Here is a 25,061-nt window from a genome sequence, read left to right on the forward strand (position 1 = left end):
CTGCAGCGGATGCTGCCTCCCGCATCCCCCCTGCATTTCTCAGGTAAGTGCTGTTTGCAAACGCAAGGGTCCTTCCCGGTCCTGAAAGTTAAGCACGATGGATTATTGACAGCTGATTTTCTTTTCTGGCTTCTGAGTGACTTCAGATACAAGTTAAAACCCTCTTCTCAGTTCTGCAAGCCATGGTGATAGGTGCTGGTAAAGTAACGAGAGGAATATGAGCCCCTGCTTGCGGACATAAGCTACTCTTGGAACAGGGGTCTTTGCTTGATTTCAAGAACAAGCACATAACACAGGCCATGCTTCGTTACAGCACCTAAACACAGCAAAGACTGAGCAAGACCGGGATGTAATGTTAGACAGCACCTTCCCTGCTCAAGGCATTTCTAGGGCTTTGCAAAGCACCGAGCTAGCAGCATGCTGGCAGGGGGAAGCAGGTGCCAATCTGCCCCGTGCTAGGATGGAGCTCCCAAACACCAGAGACCATTTAACTAGAGGGGCACCAGGGTAAATCCTGCAAAATGATGCTGTAAAAAGGCTTTTCAAGGTCTGTGAGCCACCTTTGGAGAGCTAGAGACTATGAAAGGGTGGTGTGTAGGGAAAGATCAAACTATGGGAGGGACACCAGGTTTTGGTTAATTTTATCTATCTTAGAATAGTTTCTATACAAATCTGTTATGTTGCATGAAGGTTTCGGGAAAGCGAAGGCTGGGTGGCTCACTGGAGACCGATGAACAGACTGGGCACCCCAGCACTGTCCTGGCCCCATGACCAGTGCTCATGGGCTTGGCTGGGCTGAGCAGGTTTGCACCTTCCCAGTGACCTGTGGTGGCCAGCCGGGGCCGTGATAATGAGCTTTATGACCTCACGGTGCTTTAATCTAACATGTTATTTCATCCTAGGCCAGGCCATGAGCACGCTTGTGCCGATTACATCACCTTGGCTGAAGTGCAGTGAGGCTTTAAGCCCCATGAATGCCCACAGTCATGTGCCTGTTGCCTTAATTACAACCTGAATTTCATCAAAGGTTAATTTGATCCTAGAAATGGGGAGCAACGGTGCCGGGAATCTGCCTCCAAGTACCCCCAGCCACCCCCATCAGCTTCCTACTAATAAATCTCCTCCTATTAGGAAAAAACAGGCAAGTGCTAAGGGTGATTTCCACTTTTCTACCTCTGTTGCTCTTAGTTCAACCTCTGCAACAGCTGCCAGGCACCATAAATCACCAAGCACAATACTGGAGCTGGGGATCACTGTCTTGTAAAACAAATATCTTCCAGATTTTGTAGCGCCTGATGCTGGTTACAAACTGTTGGTTGTTGGGTTCTTCCTCCTCTCTTCCCTTTATTTCCCAGCCCCACGTCTCTGCTACTCCTTGTCTGCTATATATCTCCCATTTATTGTTATTTCTTTCCCCCCTTTGTTTTAATAACTCTTTTACTGTGGATTCTTGTAAAAACAGCTGCTCTAGCCAGTAAAAAAAAAAAAAGAATATCTGGAAACAGATGCCCTGGCATTGCTTCAGCTGTAATCTGCTAGATTTATAATTCCTCTTCGGTTCAATATTGATTCAGAATAAAGCAAGTCAAAACACATTGGCAGCTCACAGCTTTTTGTAGTCTTCTTCTATCTTTCTTCTTCTCTGCCGTGACATTTCTTTTCTCTTCATCCACACAACTAAAATGTACGGAGGAACAAACCAATACAAGCTGATGAGAGACACCCAGGTGCCTGCAGAGCAGAGGGTTTATGTCTGGGGAAGCTCAAAGGAATGTTGTCAGGTGCTTTTTTTATTGTTTTAATTTCTTTCCTCTTGTCCAGCATTATCTACCTCTGCTCAGCATCCTCCCTTAAGTCACTCCCCTGTGTTTCAGGGACTTACAGAGTCCCCGAGGCTCACGTGGAGGCGGTGGCAGCCCAGCAGCCCCGAGGCTGTCCCTCTTGGGTTCTGGGTGAGGGAGCCCGGGGGCCGGGCACCGCAGCTCCTTCTCAGCCCATCTGCCACTAAACGGCTGTGCAGGGGTTAGTGAGCCCGTTGACACCATGTAGAAATGGAAAAGATATAATTTTCCTTTGGTAAAGTGCCTCAAGAGCCCTCAAAGACTGGCAGGAGAAAGCTATTAGCACACTTATTTCAGGTCTATAAAAAAAAAAAGCCCACTTAGGATGCATGTATTAAATATACAGCTTATATCCCCACTGGTAAGCACAGGCACCAGGAGTCCCTGAAGCCTGCCTGTAAGTGGCTCGAGGGCCACGCCATCCATCCACCATCGTACAGATTTCTTCTGACTTACCCCATGCCGATGAGACTGTACCTAAGTGCGGAGCAGAAGGCTTGTTTGGACCGTAAAAGAGGAATCTGCTCCTTTGAACATTTTCCCGCACGTCAGAGGGTGCCATCTCTCTCTTACATCTCAGTTTCTCTCAGGGCTGTTAGGTTTGAATGGTTGGGACTATTTATGCCTGACTCTTCCCTTCCAAGCCCAGTCCCCTCTTGCTTCCTCCTGACAAAGGCTCTGCCAGCCCTACAAGCTGCGTCTTCCCGGCAGAGCTCTCATTTGGGTACCGTAAATTAGCCTATTGATTTCTTCTTCAGCAGACGAGGTAGCCTGGGCTCTCTTTAGCTTGCAAAACTCCAGGTGGTCTCCGGTTATCACACCTTGCCCAGATACGGTACCGTCTGTACTCTGCAAGCTCAGCATAGCCCTTTGGGTTCCCCCTCAGGCTCCCCCCGGGTTCTCCCTGCCCCTGCGGCTGCCTTTGCCTCTGAGGAGATGGAACCAGCTCAAGGGCAGCACATGAAGCCCAGCAGCCACATATCTCTGTGCTTACCTAAAGCCAGGCACTAAGAGGCACAAATTTAGGAAGTGGAAGTAAAGGATCAGTCCTACAATAGGGTGAGAAACGTCACTTCTAGCAGAGCTACACTGCTGCAGGGCATTTGATTTGGGGAAACAAGCTCCAGCCCTTCCAGCCAACAGCCAGGCTGGGTGTCTCAGTGGGGCAAGAAGTTCACCGATTCCCTGGGCTCTGCCGTGTGTCAGCCTGGGGCTGGGGAACCCTCAAGCTATCATTTACATCGCTGCACCTGGGATGGCGGAGATGCTCCTAGAGATGCTCCCAAAGGCTCTACATCAGCAGAAAGCTGCTCTCCATGCTTTCTGCTCATGCACTGGGGTGTCCTGTCCTCCTCCAACACAGGACCCTGTGGTGGGGTGGGTGATTCTTCCAGCAGGCAGGAGGGATGGAAAGGCACATGGTTTTAGCAAGCTCAAAAGCCATCTTTGGCATGATGGTCCAACATGGAATATGTGCTACCCGGGGGAAAATGTCAGAGGCAGGGGTGGCTTTCTGTACCGAGAGTCCCCGCAGTTCCCAGCCGGACGTCAGACAGAGCCTACTGTAACCAGACAGCCAACGTCTCCTGCTCTCTGCCCCGTTTGCAGCCCAGCAGAGCATACAGGCGATCCTGGAAAGCCATCAGAGAACAGCAACAGTGAAATAACTGAGAGCTTCCCCCAAAGCATCTTGGGGGGCAGATGTGGTTGTGGGTCTGGGGGTGCACCAGTGCATCAGCACATCTTGAACACATCAGTTGTGTGGCACGGGGAATGCCTCCTGGCTCTGTACTCAGCTCTCAACAACAGTGGTTGAGTTTTGCAGCTTCAGTGTATCACATTGTCTTCGCCATCCCCTCTTTCCCATAGGAACATCCCCAGGATTGAGCCCATACCTGAGGTCTGAGGTCTGCCGCGCTCAGAGCTGGGGGGAGAGCTAGGGCCCGTCACCTGCCTGAGGTTTGTCACAGCGTCCTTGAAACCTGCTTGTGCAAAATGACTGCGATGTAACAAATTGGCAATCTCCAAGGAGAAAAAAAAAAAGAATGTTCTGTTGAAGCATTTCCAACCAGCTCTGTGGTCACCATATTTTTCTTTCAAGAACTGACGCACTGGCAGAGATGCACACCCCATGCATGGTCCTCTGGGGTGGCCTCTGTCTCCCATGTCTCTCCCTCCTCTCCAACTCATTCCCATCGTTATTCCCTGCTGTGGTCCGTCACCATTGCTCCAGCGGTTAGCTACTCTGACAGTCGGCATTTCCAGGAATGTGCAAGCAGGCAGCCTTTGCTACATGGTCCCCAATGCCGGTGGCAGGGACCGGCCCCATGCCAGCCCGAGGAGGGACGGGGTCCCACAGGAAGTGGGGCAGCGTGGGGAGGACTCGCCTGCCCCAGCAGCCGCCGTGCCAGGAACTGGCAGACCCACTGCCAACCGATCTGGTGTCGTCCTAATTTGATTATTTGTTGTCTGCCTTCAGGGTGCTAGAGGATGATGTATTCAGCCAGGACACGCACATGGGTTCATGACGGAGATTCATTAGGCTTATTGCATACCCCGTTAGACACAGTTACAAGAGCAAGTGGCTCTGACACAGCTCTCTAGTAATATTTGCAGTCGCGCTGCTCTTTCTCGGTCTCTCTTTATTTATTTCTAGGAGGGAAAAGGGAGCTGGACATGACGGTGGCTGGAGAAACAGCCTGTGTAAGTCCATAGGATAGTCCATGTTGCTGTAATCCCTGCGCGAGGAGCAGGGAAAAGTGATTTCCCAGCCGAGAGCATCTCTTCTCTGGTGCTGGACACATTTACTGTATGTTCATGAGGTCCTGCTTTGTCGGCAGTGGGTAAAACACCCTCCAGAGGAAGGAAGGGCAGATCTCTCCAGCTCTGCGTCGGTAGGAGTGAGCAGTGCTGGGCTCTGCCGGGAGCTGGTGGGGACCCAGGGCAGCTCTCGAACCTTGATAAATCACAGCAATTCTTCTCCCCTTCTCGGACAGGCCAGCAGCAAAGCAAGATGCCACTCTCTGAACTCTGGTTCAGCCAGTTCCTCCCTTGCTTGCTCTCCCGGGCAAACCCATGGCTGAAAATCCGAGACGCCCAGAACTGACCTTTTTTCTTTCAAGTTTCCAACAAATTAAGCAAACAAGCATCAGATCTGCAGCTGGGCATGCTGGGGCACAGCAGACCATGAATGCCTCCCCTTTGCCTCTACCTTGGTAATACGGGGACCCCTGATACCAACCCTCCGACCCTGGCCTGCCGTGATGGTGACCATACAGCTCAGGCCAAGGGACTTCTGTGGCTGTTTTTTCCCCTCTGCTGCCTCTTTGTGATACGGACAAGGCTCAGCATCAGGTTTCCCTGGGAAGATGAATTTTCCTGACTCCTCTGAAGCTTTTAGGTGTGTTTCCCAGGAGGGAGAGTCTGGGGGAAACCCATGGGAAGTGCTTTGTCTTACAGTGCTATGTACTGCAAGATTATGTTTATTAGCACACTCGAAGAAGCTGCCAGTTATCTTTCATCCCGCTGTATCCCCTGGGAATAAGGCAGAAACCTCTGTACAGCACCTTGCTCAATAGGCTCGAGTCTTAACCGTGGGGTCCTTTGGGCTGCTGAATTACAAATTAACCATGGGGCTGCTCAATTACGAATCCTCGGCAATAGCAACAGCAATGTGATACGACAACCATAGCCTGGGATGTCCCTGGTGTCTTGTGTTGGCCCTGCAGACTCACCTTCTAAGCAACACAGGTGTGGGATGTGCAGAGTTTTGCTTCCCAGACTTCCTCCAAAGGCAGCATCATCCCTCCTCCCTTCCTACCCCCACCCCAGCCCAGCGCTGGTGCCTCCATGTCCTCCTCCCTGCAGAAGGAGCCCGGGGAGCGCGGGCAGATTGCCAGCACTGAGAGCTTCTCACAGCGAGTTTTCCTGATGGTCCCAGGTTAATCACCACCTCTCATGCACGCAGCCCCTTAAGGTTATTCTTCGCTGCCCCAGGAGACTCATGACCAGCTGGGCTGCCCTCACAGGGCAGGTGGAGAGGAAGGAGGAGGAGGAGGGTGGGAGGGATGGACTGCAAACTGCAGGGGGAGGAGAAGGAAGGACGTTTGGGACCTTCAGGATGAGGGCAGCATTCTGCAGGCTGAGCTTCAGCTCTCCAAGTGCAAATGTCTGGTCCAAGCGAGTCACTGTAGCATCTTCTGTAGTCAAAGAAGGGAAAAACACCTCCAAAGGAGCGTCTGCCTGTTAGAAACACCTGTCAGGATGGGGTCTTCTAGAGAGGCAACTGCCTCTTCATTGACCTCTGGATAGTCCATGTGTACTTCCATATATTAGAGTTAAAGAATAACGGGATTCTGGTTGAGCTACAAGGTTCACCTGACAGGAGGGAAGCTGTACAATTCCTTACACAATGTCTTTGTGCGTCTCGGAAGCGTCAGCAGAATCTGAAGGAATCTGTGATATTGATATAAAGAACACCTGGGGACAGTGGGCAGGAGAAAGGAAACGGGAGGGTATCCAAACCTCCAGCTTTATGCTATGAGTTCATTTCTAAAGGATAAAAATCTGGGAAAATGCACCAAGTGGCTGAGCAACTCCATCACTGACTGGAGCCACGCGGCAGCCTGGAGCTGTGAAGCTTCTTGAAGATGCAGAGGGCAATGTCTTTGAGACACAGCAGAAGTGCTGACCGGACCTGGCACAACTCATCCCGCGGCCTGAGCAGTGAGCTCCCTGTGGCACAGGGCTCTCGGCTCTCCCGGTGCGTCACCACGGGTCAGCACCGCAATGCCAGCGGGCGCCTGCCCTCCCAATCTCATCCTCTCATCCCATCCTGCACCGCGTCTGCCTTGCTTTTCTGCTTCTCAAACACTGTTTTTTCTGTCTTTCTTTTTAGAGACGGAAAATAAAGGACGAAGGACCTGGTTTCCTTCTGGCTCTTGAACACAAGAGCCCTTGGAGCGGACTATTTTAAGAAAGGAGAGCCTTCCCCCCGCTGGAAAAGCGGCTCAGCAAGGGTAGGCTCAGCGCCGTGCCCTCCAGTCGGGCACTTGAGACACCTGCTAGCAGCCACTTCAGCCACCAAATGCTCATCCAGCAGTGGCAGAAATCAATGTCTGCAAGACGTGCTCCAGCAGGATTCATGGGGAAGGTGGGGAGATTCGTGTCCTGGGGAGAAGCCCCTGCCGCACACCCCCTGCACCAGCTCACTGCTCAGCTCTCCCCAGGGTGGGCACCCCATGGGTGATGGGCAAAGGCACCTGCTGGGCGGCTCGGACCCCCTCCAACACCGAACATCTCACACTTTCAATCCACGGGGCTGCAGAAGCAGGCGGTTCCCATGAGAAGGGCTGCCCAGGCTCCCCTCATTGATGGCAGGTTGTTTTTTATTTCAGTATGAAAAATCCTGAAGCTGATTTTATGTCAGATGCAGAAGGCAGGGCAGGATCCAGCAGAGGCCATTTGGCACATCTCGCTCTGTGCTTAGCCCCAAGCTTGTGCTCCAGGGACACGTCTCACCTTGGAAAGCCCTGGTGTGTCCGCTCTAGCCCTGCCTGGCAGGTCCTTCCCTGCATTTTTGATTCTCCACTTGGGAAGGTGCTTCTTGACATCTGTTCTGAATTTGATTCTCCTCTATTTACATTTTATAGCCCTTGCTCCTCTCCCCTTGGTGGGGCTGAGTGCAGTAACTTGAGATTATATTACCCATATCACTTAAGTTTTTATGCACTTCACTTAAATTTTCTCATAACCAGCTTTATTTTTCCCTTTCTCCTGGCTATCTTCAGCACAAGATATTTTAGTGCTGGGTTAAGCATCTTTAGCCTTCTTTCCCCTTTCCATAAGGTTATTTTTTAATGGTGTAAGCGGAGTTTATCACACTTAGCAAATAACCTGTTAAAGGAGAGCTTGAGCACATAAGTGTTCTTGATCCACTGCAGATCCGCCCTGAAGGAGACCTCGGACCCAAGTGATGTTCCTCTCATCCCAGAGTGCATCCAGCAAGCTGGCAGAAGAGCAGACCTCTCCTCCAGGTTCAGCTCAGCGATACACAAACTACTCATGTTCATAGGAAAGCTGCAAACCTCCCTCAAAATCAGCTCTATGTTGCTCTCATATATGCATTGAGAATCTGCTTTAAGTTCCTCCTTGCTAAAACCATGCAAGCCCGTGGTGAGCACATTTTGAAACCTGGTACCTGTTCCAAGCACTAACGGCTGCTACGGGAAACAGTCAGAAAAGTAAGGCTGAAGGCTCAAAGCTGCCTTAATTATTAGAGCATGAGCTTCCAAATCCCTTGAGAAGCACAGAAAATGTTGGCCTTAAAATTCACGGTGTGCTCAGAGAAGTGGGAGCCAGGGAGTTTTGGGAGCCAGGGAGTTTTGGGGACATCTTAACTGCAGTCTGGCTGGCTGGCTCCACCAGACTTGGAATCAGTCCGATTCATTGCAGCAGCTCTGAATTCAGAGCAGAGGGAGCAGACAAGGCTCATTGCCTATTCCAGCCAGAAAGACTGCAACAACAGTTGCGGTTTTTTGGTTTTTTTTAAATAAGGTGACTTGAGTAGATGGCCAGGAATAGACCCTCTGTCTCCTCATCCCCAAACTGAGCCCTGCTGATAATTAAGCACAAACTATCAGGGCTGCTTTAGGAAAAGAGCGCTAGAACTAAAGCAGCCTGACGTAGTTTTGTGCAAGGCTTTGCCTAGAGAATCAGGGTCCTTGTTGACCACCAAAGTCCGGAGGGGAGAGCAAGGACCATTCAGTACCTGCAAAGTGCAGCAAGGGCTTTTTCTCCTCAACCACTAATGGTCCTGACAGTTGGGCAGCCTGGCCCAGAGGTGGGCAAGGATTCAGGTTACTCCTGGGGAAAAGCACATTCCCATGCAAAGCAAATCTCCAGATATGTTGGTGCATTTGTTTGCAATGTGGAATGCATGAGGCTCACATCTCTCCTTGCTTCACGCTCTGCTCCAGTATTTATCCTCCCAGCAAGGCATCGCCGCCTCATCCTCCAGGACTGTGCTTCAACTTAGACATCAGCAATTTCCCCTGCCACAGGCGATCAGTGAAATTACCCACCTGATTTAAGGCCAGGGGAGTTAAAAGAGTGTTACGCTCCGGGAAACTCTTCCAACAGCTTGGTTGCTTTTGCACCTCTCTAGGCTGCAGACAGACCCAGCCGCTCCTTCCACTTTGCACCAGGCTGAGGAGCGACTGCTGGTGACAGCACTGCTTTCCAAGTGAGACCCTGAGCATCCTCCACCAGCATCCACCTTCAGCCACCTTCTCCTGCCCCACACTGCTGGGCTCTGTTTGTCCAAAGTAAATGCAGGCAGATTTCCCTGTTGACTGTGGGGATTTTGCTTGCTCAGGTGGATCCACTGGGAATACCAGCATTTTTATTTTATTTATTTTTCTGCAAAAAGCTGTGCATAGGTCTGTCCTATGCAGATAAACCTTCAGGTCAGTCACGCCACAGATAACTCCCTACCTCACTTCCCAGCCAGGGGATGAGGATTCATGGATGTTGGTGCTGTCTCTCAATCCCTGGGAGGGATGGGGAGAGGGTTGGATGCCCTCCCACAGAGCCAGGGCTTGCAATTTCTTTTTAAAAGCCTGTAATCATCCTCACTTCTGTGAGCTATTCAAGCATTTGCATTGTTTCATATTGTTTCATACCATCTCAAGTGCCGGCTGGAAGCAGCTCCAGGTTTCGGGAAGCCCAGCAGGATCGTTGCGGGGGGCCATGCCGGCAGGCAACCCCTGCTGAGCAGCAGAGGAGGGCTGTGCTCCTGCCAACAGGTGAGCGGGTTCCTGGGCATTGCCTTTTATTGGGAAAGAAAAAGGGGGAAAAAAACCCTAACAAATCAATTCTGTTCACATGAGATTTGAGCTGGAAGGATAAAGAAATGCTGTGGAAAAAAAGTCCTGTTCTGACACAGCCACGGCTGAGATTCATTTGTTTTTAAAATTTTTTTCTTTTATCCTCCTGGTTAAAAACGAGATTTGCAGAAAAGAGAAAGCATCACCCAGCGTACAAACATCTATCCAAAAACCCCACCCAAAGGATAAGTGGAGGAGTTGACTTTCCCTACGGGTGCAGCCATCTGACACAGGGCACAGTACAGACACGGAGACCTGGACCGGAGTTTCCCACTCCATCCCCCGTAGTGGCAACAGGTACCTGCAGCATCCATGAATCCGAGAAAAAAACCTAAGAGGCTCTTGCATGGTATTTTGGTCCCCATTTCTCCCTTGTTATTAGACGCAGATATGCCATCCCTCTGGTAGTATTTTCTCCCTCTAACCCGTGCCATTAGGCTGGCACAGCAGCTGGGGGCACAGAAAGCCAGGTCTTGTCTCACTCATGCCCACTCATCAGGAGAGAGGGGATTCCATAACTGTTCAGCTCTCTTGCAGGGATGCAAAGGACCCGCTGCTTTCCATTACTCACCCCTGCAGGAATCCCAAGGTCAGAATCCGGCCCTTCACATGAGTCAGTCCTTGTCCTGAGGAGCTGTAGCCAGAGGAGACCAGAAAGCAGGAGAGCACTGATTCCCTGTGTCTTTGCCGTCTCGCTTCCATGCTTGTCATGCCATCTGTGGGCTTTATCCCAGGAACTCCTGTCACATCCACTCCCGTTAGCATTTTACAATGCTCTCTTGCCCTCTCCCAGCATCCGCTGACCAAGTCTCTCTGGTCACCCCTGCTCCTCATCCTTCATCCAAGGCTTCATCACGCCGCTACCCACTTTTGCTGCACTCTGGCCTGCAGCATCTCAACACACGAGCTGCAAACCGGGGCAACCCAGCTCACTAGCAAAGAGAGCTTCCAAACGGGGATTGAGCTGCTATTAATTTATCCTATATTTGTTTTGAAAAGATGCCTTGGGAAGGTACACTATTTCCCTTTCCAGTTAGAGGCTTAACAGCCACAGGCTTTCTTCTTTCTCAGAAGCATAAATCCATGTTTATTTTGCATGTACCAATTAATCCCCAAGGCATTGCATCCAACAGGCCAAAATCAGAGCTCAGTCTCCACCAAAACACTTCAGAAGAAAGAGGAGAAGGAGAAATGCTGGACCTTTAATAGAAGAAACACATCTATTTATTTGGGGCTAAGGCAGCTCATGGGGTATAAATGATTTTACTTGGCAACCCCCATAGGATTCACTCTGTCTTAAAGTGGGAAGGCAAGACCTGGAGCATCCACTTCCAGTGTGACCACCAAGGAGCAGCCAGACTTCAATTCCTACAAGGCTCTTCAAAGGGTTTGATCGTTCAAGATGCTCTCAAATACGAAATACTGATCTACCTGCAGCACCTGCCATATTCTGTTGCCAGTTAAAACTTGTGCAACTCTGCTGAAGTCAATTTACGAGGCAAACATTTAATTTAGCAAGCAGGCTCACAATCCTAAATTTAAACATATGTCAAACCAGCTAGTAGCTTTGTTTTAATTAACTCTCAAACTTTGTGCCTGTCATTTCTTTATATAAATGAGGATGTTCTGCCAAGGGCAGACTGTAATCCTATGTGCATACCTACGAAACCGCCTGCTATTCCACAACCACTTTTCAAAGAGCTCTTGCAGAGGCAAGGGGATGTGGATGTTATTATAAGGGTCCATATGGCAGTACGATGGCACTGCAGTATTAAATCAGAGGTATTGTAGCTTTCCAGCCTAGATTCTTACAGTACCAGGTAATGTATATGTAGCTTTATTGTTGTACAATTTTAGTGGCTATGCATTATTCAACAGCGGCCAAAGTCTCTGCGCTGCCGGAGGTGATTCAGTGATGATAAAGGGAATACATTTTACTGTAAAGGCAGGAGTAAAGGGATTTCACGGGTCGGTATCTTCTCCACCCACGGAGGAACAATGGAAGCATTAACATTTCTAGTAAAGAAATCAGCTGGCGACAAATTCTCATCGATAATTAAAATGAAAGTACAAGCTTCCTTAACATGTAGTTAGACTTAGGAACTGTAACCTGCTCTCTAAATTAAACGCTTTCCTTGATAATTTGGCTCTCGCAGCAGGCACTGAAATCTGCTGGAAGATGCCATCTAGTGGGTTATGGAAGTTTATTTAAGTTTAAATCCACTTGCTGGTGTGGGGTGAGGGTGGCAAGAACTGCAAATGCTGGGGTGCGTAATAGTTTTCGTAGACTGTCTGTTGTTGTTCTAGGAAATAAAAATTTCCCTGCGGGGGTTTACATTGGAAGAGACCTAATATTTATTTCGCCAGTCCCCCCAGCAGGGCGCTGGATTGTCACAGCTTTGCTATTGACATTAGCCGAGCTGCACGGCTGTTCCGCTGGCAGGGCATCTTCCTAATCACGAGGGCTGTTTGCTCTTCGTTGAAGGAATGAATCCACTCCTCATTTTTGGAAAAGCTGTACTGCCGTTGTTTTCTTCTTAAAAAAACCCACCACCCCGTGCCTATAAATTGTCTAGTTTACAGTACAGTAGGAGCCACTTAATTGGTACCCGAATGAACAGCATTCCTTTTTAAGGGGAGCCATCGCTGGGGAATTGATTTGGAGCAATCCCGCCTGTCAGTAAGGCCGGCCGGTGGGACGATGGCATCTCCATCCATGGAGCGCTGTGGGCAGCAGCCTTGTCCCCCAGTTGCCGTGTGTCCGTGGGGCGAGCTGCAGCCCTCTGGGGACCACCTGCAGCCCTTGAGGCTGCTCTGCCCCCCTTGCAGAGCCCAGCCCAGGCCCTGGGCCCCACTGAACCCCGGGGGCCGATTCCTTCTCATCGTTTCCCCCCCGCCGGTCTCCTCCGGTGCCAGCCCCATCCCAACGTGCTCCATGCCCTGCAAACCCCTTATGTTTTTTTAGGGAGACCGTAAACCATCCCACGGCGCCCAGCCAGCTTCTGCCGCAGGGGCCCTCGCCTAATGGCCGTGGGTATTGCCGCCGGGCTGCTAATTGCCGAGCCTCTCTGAAGCAATTAACCACCTCGGTTCCCCCGCCGACGGCCGGTTCGGAGCCCGCTCCCCGCCCGCTCCCCCGGAGCCCACCCAGGCGCCCGCCGGTGCCGCGGCATCCTTCGAGAGTCGTTATTAGAGAGTCATTAAGGGAGAGTCATTAGCGGGGAGCGAACAGGCGCGGGGCGGGGGGGAGCGGAGCGGCGGAGGGGGGGAGCGGAGCGGAGGGGGGGCGGGGCGGGGCGGGGTGGGGCCGCCCTCCGGCGGCGGTGGGCGGGGCCGCAGAGGCCACGCCTCCCCCGCGCGCGGAGCGGAGCGGAAGTGCCGGAGTTGCCGCCCGCCGCTGCCGCCGCGCGCGCGGGGGAAAGTTGGGCTCCCTCAGGGCGGCGGCGGGGGCGGCCGGGCCGGGTCGCGCTCCTTCCCTCCCGGCCTCCCTCCCTTCTCCTCCTCCTCCTCTGTCTTCTCCTCCCCGGCGGCGGCTCCGATGCGGCGGAAGCAGAAGCGGCTGCTGCAGGCGGTGGGGCTGGCGCTGGCCGCCCTCGTCTTCTTGCCCAACGTGGGGCTCTGGTCCCTCTACCGCGAGCGGCAGCTGGAGGGCGGCGGGGCGGCCGGCGGGGAGGGGGCCGCTGCCGCGGGGCCGCCGGGGGCAGCGGCCGGCGAAGCGCCGGTGAGTGGCGGCGGAGGGGAGGGGCACGGAGTGTGGGGGCTGAGCGGCCCCCCGTGTGCGTGGTGGGGGAAGCGGGAGCCGCTGGGTGAGGGACGCGGGGCGGGGGGGTGCTTCCCGCGGGAGCGGGAGCAGCCGCCTTCGCGTGAGCTGAGGGCAGAGGGGTTTTGTGTAGGAGATGGGTGCGACCTTCTCCCTTGTCACAAGAGGGAAGCCTCGGCAGTGGCTGGGGGGGGGCGAGAAGCAGCAGCCGCCCCGTTACAGAGGAGGGGGGGAGAGAGAGGAGTGCAGGGGGTGGGCTCCTGTGCCCCTGAAGAAGGACCTGCTTTTCTCTAGCATGTGTCTGGGTTGGAGGGGGAACGCGAGTACTTTCCTGGCAGTTCGTGGATGCAGGGACCGGAGGGTCTGCTTGCCTTTTTTGGCTGAGCTTGATAAGGGAATAAAGCGAGGTCTTTGCACCTTGCTCCAAGGAGTAAGGAAGGGGAGCTTGTCCCATCCTTGCAAAGAAAAGGACAGTAATTCTGCCTCCTAAGGGTGCGCCTTCTGTGCCATTTCTCTTCGCCTGCCTTGGAAAGGTGCAGGGAACGAGCATCACCCGTTACCGCTGGGTCCCCACAGAGCTTAAGGCAAGGGCTAGCAGAAAGTACCAGGTGGAGCTTGAAGATTATGTCTGTGTACTGATCCTCCTTTGGAAAAAGAGGAGTGGATAACTCCTCCTGAGAGAGGCAGAGGATGCCTGCTGGAGACGTGGCCTGACGATACTGCAGCACATGACTGCATTCCTTTCTTGTCCCACTGGTGTAGTAGTAAATTTAACAGACGAACCCTTCCGCTTAGTGTGCGAGGCAGGAAGGCTAGATCACCCAAATTAGACATTTGAAAGCTCAGTTTAGCTGCGTTTACTTTGGGCAACGTAATTGCTTTATCCCATTCTGGGTTTGGCTTTGTACCATTAAGAATGATTGGGACTTGAAAGCTTGAAATGTCAGTGTGTAACTATCAGTTCAGCTGCCACTCTACAAGGCTCTGCTTGTTCAAAACCACTTAAAACTCTTAGTTGTCTAAATCTTTCCCTCCGTGGAGACTTCCCGCTATGACTGTACCATAAAGATGGAGAAACCTACTGTGGCAATTTCTGCTCTGATGGAGAGAAGGCTCTCAAAAAGAGGTGTAGTCAAACTGAGGCTGAGCTCTTCCTTCCCAGAAGAAATGTTTTTTTCAAATTCATTTAGTGCAAGTCTAGGTATAACCATGATCGTATCCTTGTAATGTCCTATGCTGGTAGGGAAAGGGGTCAGCTGTTACCTGCTATAACACGTAAATCTGTAGCGGATCCTCAAACCTGCACAGAAATCCCTTTAACGTACACAGTGATCATTACGTGCCTGGAGTTCCTGATGTTATTGGCTTATGCTTGTATTTCTTTTGGATGCAGGGAATCTCTTTTGCATGACTGATAAAAACCGAGCCCTGTAGCCCACTGTTCCATAGCTTCACATGGTATGGTGTTATGGCGAAATGAAGACCATTGTAAAATCACGTCTTTCAGAGCTTTTGAGGAGAAAGTTGGTAATTATTCTTAAGAGGCTTCAAAGTTCCTTGTTGGAGGTAGCAGTTAATTCTGGTTAAATCTATAAGGGATGATAAAACAGTGACAAGCTGACTTTTTATTTTTGGTCTTCCAAAATTGTCCTTGTACTGGAGGCTTTGGGTAGCTGTAAACCAGGCCAGTTCCTATGGTGCAGTACATCACTGCTGATTTCTGTGTATGTTCAGTGTTCTCGGTATTTAGAGAGCCCATATTGCCTGTGTTGTACAGAATGTTGACTCCATTTTTCTTTATGTCTGTTTAAAGTATGGCAGCTGTCAGTAAATTGAGATCTGCTTTTGTTTTGATGGTGTGTTGAGCTGGGCAGGAAATGTCTGTGCAGCTTACAGGAGAATTCGCAATAAAGCCTCTCTGCACATGTGTAAATCAGAGTTACTGGGTTTTAGGCTGAAGGCTTCATCTTCCAGTCTAATTAACGTGGAGTTATGGGCTGCAGTGGGTCTGTGAGTGAAGATATACTTGTATCGTATGCCCATATTTTTGAAGGACTGGGCCCTGAAATGATAGCTCCTGTTACACTGAGCAAGAAGAAACATACCCTAAAGGACAACTGGCTGTCTTGGTAAAAATTATTTCAGATGAAGCAGAATAAAGACAAAACAAATGGTTTGTGTGTTTTTCTGTTGTCAGAGTTATCTGCCAGCTGACTGCAGAGAGTTTTTGGGGCATCCTCAGATTCAATAGTTACAGCCTCTCTTCCTTGGTCCTGACAAGCATTCATGGTTTTTGTACTTACTAATCAACTTTCAGCTTGTAAATGAATATGCTGTTTGTCTTGTTGTTCGTGAAGCCATTCGGAAGAGCTGATTTCTTAATACCAAAACTCTAGATGATAGGGGGCTATATTATAAAAAATTATATTCATAGCAGTCAGAAAAGATTTTCTTCTGTTTCTGGCTTTAATTTGCCTTTTTGTGCAGGCTAATCTTTGAATTGAGGACACTTCGGATGTGATACAGAACTGAGCTTTTCAATGAAATCTCTGTCCAGGCTCATTCTTTCTCTCTAAATGGTGTCTGCTGTTTCAGTCAGTAATTTTATCTTTCAGAGTAACAGCAAAAGGGGGAAAAGGTTTTAAGAAACAGCTGAATTAAAGCTACAAAGCAATTCCTAGAACATAGAGTTGTGATGCTAAAATTTAGAAGTTTAAAACCCGCTAGGAGTTTTTGTTGTCTGTCTGTGCTGCATGTTACCTTCAAAATGGCAATGTATCAGTGTAGGCGATTTTGCCTTATTTAAGCTTTCTAGTGCCTGAAACAAACGTGTCAGAAAATTAAGCAATCAGAAGCCATGTAAATATATTCTAGGAAAGATTATGCTAAATGGTTTCTGCAGAAGTGCCTAGGCAGCTAATTGCTTCTGTATTTACATGTTCAAGGGAAACATTATGGTGGCTGAAAATAAGGTATTGCTTTAATAAGGTGGATTAGGTCTGTGTTCTTTCCTTCTGCCTTTGGGTTTGTTCTTCTGCAGCTCTGTTGGGTGCTTTTTGCTCCACAGAGAAGGGATGGCCTTGAGTCATCAAGGTCTTGGCCTCAAGGTCATGCTGCAGATCTCTTTAAGAAAAGCTGATGCATTGAGTTACTCTTCACTACAGCTACATGCTCAGAAGTGTCCTTTATCATTGTGTATGTACAGTTGCTCAGCAGATGACATGAACTAGGAAGTCCGTTTTTTCATGGTGTGTGTAACAGGTTTGGCTAGTGTCGTGGCTTTAAATGGGGGTGATGGTATTGGGCTACTAAAGCGTTTCTGCTGACAGCAAAAGTATTAGCTTAGTAGCTTCTTATACTTCATCAGTGTACTTTTTCTGCTCACCAGTATGTGTATATCAGTATGCTCGTGTAATGCAGATTGACTTTTGTGTCTTTAAGCTTTTTCTTTTTTCTTAACGAGTATTCAATAGGCAAAACCATATGATCTGTAGGTGTGGGGGTAGGAAAAAGAAGAGAAATGCAGCTATTCCTTTTGTCTTGTGAATCTCTGCTGTCTGCCTCAGAGGCTGTTGGACATCCTCAGCTGAAATGTTCAACTGATGTGTAGTCCTGCAGTACGTAAAACACAGATGAGTTAGTTTGTGGGCTAGTGGTTTATGCTTGGGCTAATGCAAGTATTTACGTGACTTCTAATGCTCAGCAGAGATACTACTCTGTAGCTGTCTGATCAGGCTGGCCATCCACACTCTGAGATACCTGCTGTTACAGGAATGTGGCATTTGAACGTGGAGAGATACTAAGCTTGAACCATGTCTTTCTTTGAATCGCTGTCTAAAAGCATTGTAGCAAATTAGCTGCCTTTCATTGCATGCGTTTTTATCTGATACGATACAAGCTTTATGGAGTCACCGTGTAGCTTGTTGTAGTAGTAATTTGTGCTCTATAAATTCACTGGCGAGCATGATGAAAGTATATAAATCACATAGGTGATTGTGTGGTGCCCTCTGCTGCCAGCCGGCTGAAGTGGGATGTACCTGCCTGCTGGTAGGTGTGAATGAGAAACGAACTGCAAACTTGTGATTGAAAAATGGTTTGCGAGAATGATCCTCTTGGAAAGTTTGGGGTCGTAAACTTTGCCTTTAGTGCAATTAAGCTTAAAGTTTCCAGCCGGTATTGCTGAAAATGTAGCCCTAACGGTGAGCTGAGTGGGGAGCGATGCTGTGCTGCCTTCCAGACTGCTGCTGCTTGTGTCCTCCTCAGCAGAGGAAGATGATCGGCTTTGCCATTCTGACCTGGGGGCAGCTATGGAGCTGTCAAGGATTGTCAGCTTCGTGTTGCGGCTGGCGAAAGCTAATAAGGAAGAGGGTGGTTTAGCAGACTCTCTGTGCTGCCAAGGCTGGGGAAGGAGGAGAAGGGCTTGGGAAAAGTGAGAGGGAAACCTTTCTGCTCCCGGCCAGACAGAGGTAAATAGAAAAACCAACTTACCATACTTCCTAGGCAGATTTCTTTGGCAGTTAGACTGGTTGTGCCCTAGACCTTGCTGCTGCCATTGAACTCTGGGGCTTGGCTCCTCGCAGACATCTTGGAGACTGCTGTGTTGGCAGTTTTATCTGCTAGTCGCTCATCAGTTGATATAAAAGCAAACTTTGAAAAGCTTATTTTGGTAAGCACAGTGTTAAACAATTGGCATCTAAGGACTGAAATGCAAGTGCTAGAGCTGAACAAGCCTGCTTTAATTTGAGTGACTGATTTCTAGTATGGGCTACTCTAAAGTTGATCACTTCAGTGCATTTGTGAAATGAGCAGGTTTTCCTGGACTAGGTAAGTGTGGACTGCAGTTCTGATTAGCAAAGTGAGCTGAAGTGAATGTGAAGTGGCTAAACCATCTCACAGCTGTGAAGTGCAAAGTAAAATTTGGAAGAGATATTTATTAAGAAACTGTGGAGCTTTCAGTGGTCCTCACTTAGGGTCTCATTATTCCTTCTGGTGATCTTTGCTGTAACGGCAACACAGAGCTGAATGAACAAATGGGCTGTATTCTAGGTCTCCCATGCCGTGTGAAAATAAAGGGTTTATTATACTTGCTGTTCTTTAGGGGAGGTTATCTCTATGGTGGAGCAGGTGCCCTGTTATTGGACAAGTGGTTCTGTGTTTTGCCATCCAAATGTGCTCTGTATGCAGTTCTTAATAGCTGCAATGGTTAACTTTCTTCATGGGGGAAAGATTTCAGCAGGAAAACTTTTTGGCTCCTGGCTTCTGGACTTTTTAGGTCACCGGTGAAAACCATAATCATATAGTGATCTCCAGAGCTGTGTGTTTTTTCCTGTATGAAAATGGATCAAATTGTGAGAGACAGCAAGATTTAAGAGAAACTATAGTTACAGGTTTCCTGGCAGATAACTGCCATGCATTTGACTAAGTAGACTGATAAAGTGATGGAAAGTTTCTTACCACCAGTGAGGAGTGTTGGTGAAATTAAGCAGAAAAATACTATCAACCAGACTTTCAGTTATAGAGTATCATCTTCCACTCCCTGTTTAATACAGTTACAGGCATCGCTATAAAAAGATAAAGAACTGCAGTTAACCTTCCTGTCACCCTTCTGTTTGCTTCCCTGCAGAGCCAACTGTAACCTTACTTACATTGGGTAAGAACAGATCCTGCCTAACTTAAACTTTGAGGAAATTGTTGTCTAGGTGTAAAAGCAGTCTGCACGCTGCTCCTGTTTCTTTGCAACCTTTTCTTATACCAGGTGACACAGGCAGGTAGCCTTCAGCTTCCTTCTGGAAAGTAAAGAGCTGATGGGGTGCATTAGGAGTTTGTAGGAGCTATTCCACTGTGTGCTTGAAATATCACTAGGAAAAAAAGATTGTGCTGCAGCAATTCGTTTTGATCCGCAGTGAAAGCAGGCGTTTCAACCTGCTAGCTTGGTATCATGTTGACTTCAGCAGAGCTGTCGTTGGTAGGCTTTTATGGAGCGCACCTTAACTGGAGTGCACTGTGCTGAGTTTCATGGTACTTCAGGATTGTGTAAATGCTTATGTAAACAAAGCTGCTGTGATATTTACCATCAGAGGACTCCATCTCTCTCTAGTGCCCATCGTGCTTCATGTTTTCCATGCTGTTAACTCTAGAGTAACCACTAAGTTACACCACTTTAAAGTGTTTGATAGTAGCATGAATAATGCATGATACCCTGTAGACACAGGGAGAGAGGTGGCTTCAGTGACTTCATGCATACAAAATCTTTTAATAGTAACAGGTACTCTCAGGTTAAGTAACCTGAGTGTATGTGTAGATTTTCTTCTGGATCACCTTTACTAGAAAACTGGAAAGGAATTTTTCCATAGCTGATTGGCTTAAAAACTGGCTATTCTGATGGGATATACTGCGATGGCAACCAGACATTAATGATTATTTAAATAATCATTCATTTAAATATTATTTAAATGTTACTTAAATCAGAGTGAGGTGGATTGGGTTAAAGCTGAATAGTTACTTTTTTTAACTTTGTATCTGTCTGTTCCTATTCTGGAATCAAATCAGGAACAGCCTTTCTGCCCTACATTTGCACTTTGTCTTAACCTGAGCTAATGTCCCTGGTCAGAACACTTTTGGTCAGTCCTAGTGCTGTTTGGCCACCCATGTATTCCTTCTAGATACAGCTTGGCCCGGGATTCCTCTGCTTCTAGAGAGAAGCATAAAAGACACTGAGTTGACTTCAGGTCCCAGATTATTTGCAAAACCGATAGCTGTCAGTGGGGACTTTTAGCAGTTAACAGAAAGTGTGAATCTGTTTATCAGATTTCACAGACTCCTGAACAAATCCTGATGCTCGAGTCACTTTCAGGAGTATAACAGCGTGATGCTTTATTTCCAAATCCAGGGATAATAACCCCCCCTTTCTAATTTTAAATTTTTATGTTCTACTTTTGGACTGCCTTTCCAGAGTCTACTTGTGGTTTTACCTTCAGATCTGGCATGCTGCTCATGACTTCTTACAACCCAGGAAGCTAGGATGTGTTACTGGTCCTGCTTTATTTAACGTGAAGCACAGCCTATCAGTGGTAATGGTATCTCTTCTATCAGTGTAACTGACACTCATGGTGGTATTTCCTGCATTTCGTGTTACCCTGGCTGGATGATGGATAGGTAACAAGGATCGGAGTGTTTATCTACACAGCTTTGTTAAGAATATAAGTAGTACTGGATATCAAATTATGGCTGACGTGTCAGACTATGCTTCTTTTGTTAGATTTAAAGGGTCTGGCAGACGATTGGAGAAAGCTCCAGATAAGTAAATCAATATGTAGCATAATAAGTTACCAGGCAGCCCCTCCTTTTCAAATGCTTGGGTAGAATAGTAACTTCTTCCGTGTCTGAGATCTGCTGGCAGCTCTGCATCCAAAGTCCTGTGCACCCCCTAAAATATAAGAAATATGTCATGTCTTGACATGTCTCCTTATTGTTCATAAACTTGATAAAGCTTTAAATTGCAGCTTCAAAGAAGGGAGGTCTACCATTTCTTGGTTCTTAAGTTTGCTTTTCTTTCTAAATAATTAGCTCTCTTCTCTGCCCTTTTGCAGTTCCTCCATTTTCTCTAATCTTAGCTTCAGGGTTAAGAGAGAGCTCTCTAGAGCATATATCTATAATTAAGGCTTTTTAACCACAGTTACAGTGGAGTATAAGCAGTGTTTCCAGTGTTGCCGGTACCCAGGGAAGAAACTGGCTTCGGTAGAAAAGCCGTTGATGTTGTTATAACTGAACTCTCTGCTATTCCAGTCATGGAGTTTCCTCTGATACTGCTTCATGCCTTCCCACTTTGATAAGTTATCTTTCTAAGGTTGATGACCATTAATGGCAGCTTATATCTTCTGCAGCTCCCAAGAATGAAAATATTTTATTTATTCTGCCTATCACTTTCTTGGAAACACAGGCTGCCAGCTATTGTGAGTAGTGTCCCTCATGAGTGTATTCAGAAAGCTTGAGGAAATGTCATCCAGCTCGTTTCTAAGGTCTGACTTTGGGTCTTACTGCAACTCTGTCTAGGCATCTGAACTAAAACACAGCTTTCATTAACTGTACCAATGGTTGGTGGCATTCAGCAGACTTTCCTCTTTTGGAGGTCATGATATCAACACATGAACATGTTGCCACCAACATAAGTCAGGGATGAAATTCCTCACTTAGTCTCGGTGCTCTCGGAGGTCTTACAACTACAGTGGACAAGAGCACGCTTAGAGGCAATTACTAAACAGTAGCTGATGGCTTAAAATTTGCACCCTACAAAACTTGGTTTATATTACTATATCCTTGCTTTTCTGTATTACTGAGTCAAACTGAAATGATAAGCAGTTTAAACAAATTAAGTGTTTAAAATGGAAACCCTATTTTAAGTGAGTTGGTGTAACTCCTGTGGGTATTATGATTCTTTCCTCGGCCAGAAATAGAAAGCAAAGGAAGGGAAGGAGGATGGAGTTGGCGAAAGCTTGACTGTGTAGTGCCACCCAACCTGGTGAAGTTTGCTCTTAATGTTTATTTGGTGACTGTGTCTCCCAGTCTCAACTCCTTATTAATTTTTCAGCCTAATACTTTTTTTTCTTCCCAGTTAGCACAACAAGTAGCAGAAAGCAGCTTCTAAAAACTGTCTTTCAAAACAGTGAATGCTGGCATCCTTTCCTGTTAAGCTGAGCATTGCTTCTGCAGCGAGGTAACTAATTTCTGTTCAGTGTCTCCCCTCAACACTAACATGTGTTTCTCACATGTGTGTCATGTGTAGCTGATGTAGCAGTGACCTGACATGTTTCTCTGATGTAGCTTTAAAATAGAGAACTTGGCCTATTCTGTGTGGTTGCAGTTCACGAGGTGACAGCTGAAGTCAAACTTCCAAAAGGCATTTCAGAGTATTTTTTTAAATGCACAGAAACTACAGCTGTTTACTGAAATAATGACCAACCAAAGGGTTAAATTTCAAACAAATGTTGAAGGGTGTCTTTCCAGGTACAAATATTTGAACTTGTGTCTTAAATTTGGATGTCTGTAAATGAACTCTGTCTTCCTGCTGTAGAGCTATTTGGTCATAAAAATAAAGGATTTGCAGAATAACAGTAAATCAGTCTGTCTCCTGCAAGAACTTTCTGGATGAATGAAATCTACCTTCTTGTTTGACTACTCTCCCTTTCCAAAAATCTGATTAGAGTGACGTTTTGTCTTTGTTAGTCAAAGTCTTGTGATATTTTAGGGCTTTATCAGATCTTATCTGTCAGCTGTCCCTCCTACATGCAGAGCTGCTTTGCTTCTGCCCTCTTGAACAACTGTTTTTACAAGATCAAGTTGTTATGAAAAGTTCTGCTCTGCTTGATCTCTAAAGCCTGAAATCCTTTGCTTGCAGTTATGTGTGCAAGCTAAGGTGACTTTTCAAAGGAAAGTCATCCTCTTCTCCATCTTTGCTTATGATTATTTGGAAGATCTAACATTTAAAACTTCTAGTAGCCAGTCTTGTTTTTTCTCAGTGGAAGATTGTGTAGGCTTGTCTTTGCATAAATTACCTTTACTTGTGTTCAAATTCATTTGGGAAGTTCTTTTACCTAGTTCATGACACTAGCAACAACGCAGTTTTTCTCCATGATGGAAAAGAGGTAGGTTTTTTCTTTCTTGAGCTTACCTAACATTTCTCAGCCTTCAGATGAAGTCCAAAGAAGAAATTTTTACAGGGAGTAGTAAGCATGAGCTGTTGCTTAATAAATAAAACAGGTGAAACAGAGTTTGAGTGTTCTTAATGTTTAGACCAAAGTTTTCAAAGATGTCTTAGAGTGTGATGTTCCTTTGAAAAATAGTGACTTTGTGACTTTGATCTAGGGTATGACACAAAAATAACCACATAACCAGGACTGGCATCTCGCAAGTTTTTTTTTTCTCTTTTTTATATTATTCTTTAAAAGAGCAAGCAGCTCCTTCGCTTCTGCTCAGACTGACTTTAATCTTAACTCTGCTTCCTTGAAAGTGGCTCTCTTTAGAGACTGTACTTTCAGCTCAGTTAAGTAAAAGCAAAATATATTTCCTCACTAAAGAAAATCAGAACCCCAAAATCTAGATAAATACAGACATAACTATGTTGTAAAGGGCTTCACTTAGGCAAGTAAGTTACCTTCTGTGCCATTACAGAAGGTCACTTAAATTTAGCCTGACTGTCAGTTTATGTTAGCCACTACGTAACAGGATTATTCTGGATCTCAAAAATAAGTGAACCCTGTGATTATCTTCTGTCTTCTCATTTATCTTCCAGGTGGCCTGTTGCCTGGGTTTAGTGTGTGATAGCCAAGTAATAAGGAATAACCCTTTTTTTTCCACTCCTGCGTATGTTAGTTTTGCTGATCCACCAAATACACTCTGGACTGCCACTTCTCTTTGATTCTCAGGCTGTGGCTTACTGTGTTGGAAATATCTAAAAATCCTAGATATTTTGCTGTTGTATGCTGCCTGATTTTTGTGGTGGCTGTTTTGGAATCTGATTCAAGGTACTAATTTAGCCTAGAAAAAAAATCCCTTCAGAAAATCAGCATCTGTTCCCAGGTCTTGTTCACAGCGGCAAAAAAGTTATATTGGTACAATTAAAGTGTTTGGAATGATACTTCTCAAAATTATTTTGCTTGCCTGGTTCTGAAGGCATGGAAGTAAGCTGCAAAAATGTCTGCAAAGTATTGGAAGACCTGGGATTTTGATAAAGAAACTGGCAGAATTGTATTTGGATATACGTATGGAGACCAGAGGACTATGCAAGTTGTCATTGTTGCCATTTTCCTGCTATTACTGCTGATTCTTTGGAAATGTTGTTCTTTCCCCATTCTGCCCCAGATTGTTTCTGATCTTCAGATGCAGGTCGTATGCTCTGCTAATGGGGATGTGGAAGATTGGAAAAGTCTTGTCTGCAATGTGCAAAGGTCCTGCTTGTGTTGTCCTTGATTTTTGATTGCTGCAGAGTATCTGTGTATAAAATATAATAGGTTTTCTTTCACCATAGTTGCATATTTTCTGCAAATAGGAACTTGGGCCAGCTGTTTACAGAAAAAGTCCTTGGCAAAGCAATTACAAACTAACAAGAAAGTGTCTCAGACCTCAGTCTGTGCCAAGACCCTCTTCCTTGCATTTTGGCCAAAGCTGTTATCAGCATAAAATAATACTGGTTACCATGGGTGAAAGGCCTAAGCTCTGGAAACAAGCAATGTCTTGTGGCTTTCCAAGTGCTGATATATTTATAATAAGAGGATGGTTATAGTAGAAATGCATCTGAGAAGCTGTGAATTGATGCACATGAGCAGAGAGCACTGGCGTTGCCGTAAATTAGCTGGGAATTGTTGGTTGTGTAAAAGAACTCAAGTACTGGCTTAACCTGAAGATGTTAAATTAAATATAAAACTACAGATTTTCTCTCTGGATATTTGAAAACAATAACAAGTCATCTGAAAACTTGTTTTTTAAAATTATTTCTAGAGGGTAGGAGTTTTCAAGCCTAATGCAGTGAAGTCTGTTTTTATAGTCCTTGAAAACAAAACCTGACAGACCATATTTGCC

General features: G+C 47.1%; 1 protein-coding gene across 1 annotated transcript in view; it reads left to right on the forward strand.

Moving 5' to 3' along the window:
• Positions 1-13,091: 13,091 nt before the first annotated feature.
• Positions 13,092-25,061, forward strand: part of GALNT10 (polypeptide N-acetylgalactosaminyltransferase 10) — a 94,190-nt gene continuing 82,220 nt past the window's right edge. The window contains exon 1 of the mRNA XM_072872470.1: positions 13,092-13,448. Within this exon, the coding sequence (XP_072728571.1) occupies positions 13,266-13,448 (183 nt within the window). The 5' untranslated portion in view covers positions 13,092-13,265. The remainder of the gene's footprint in view (positions 13,449-25,061) is intronic.

This window comes from Ciconia boyciana, chromosome 9 (assembly GCF_034638445.1).
Source record: "Ciconia boyciana chromosome 9, ASM3463844v1, whole genome shotgun sequence".
NCBI lineage: Eukaryota > Metazoa > Chordata > Aves > Ciconiiformes > Ciconiidae > Ciconia > Ciconia boyciana.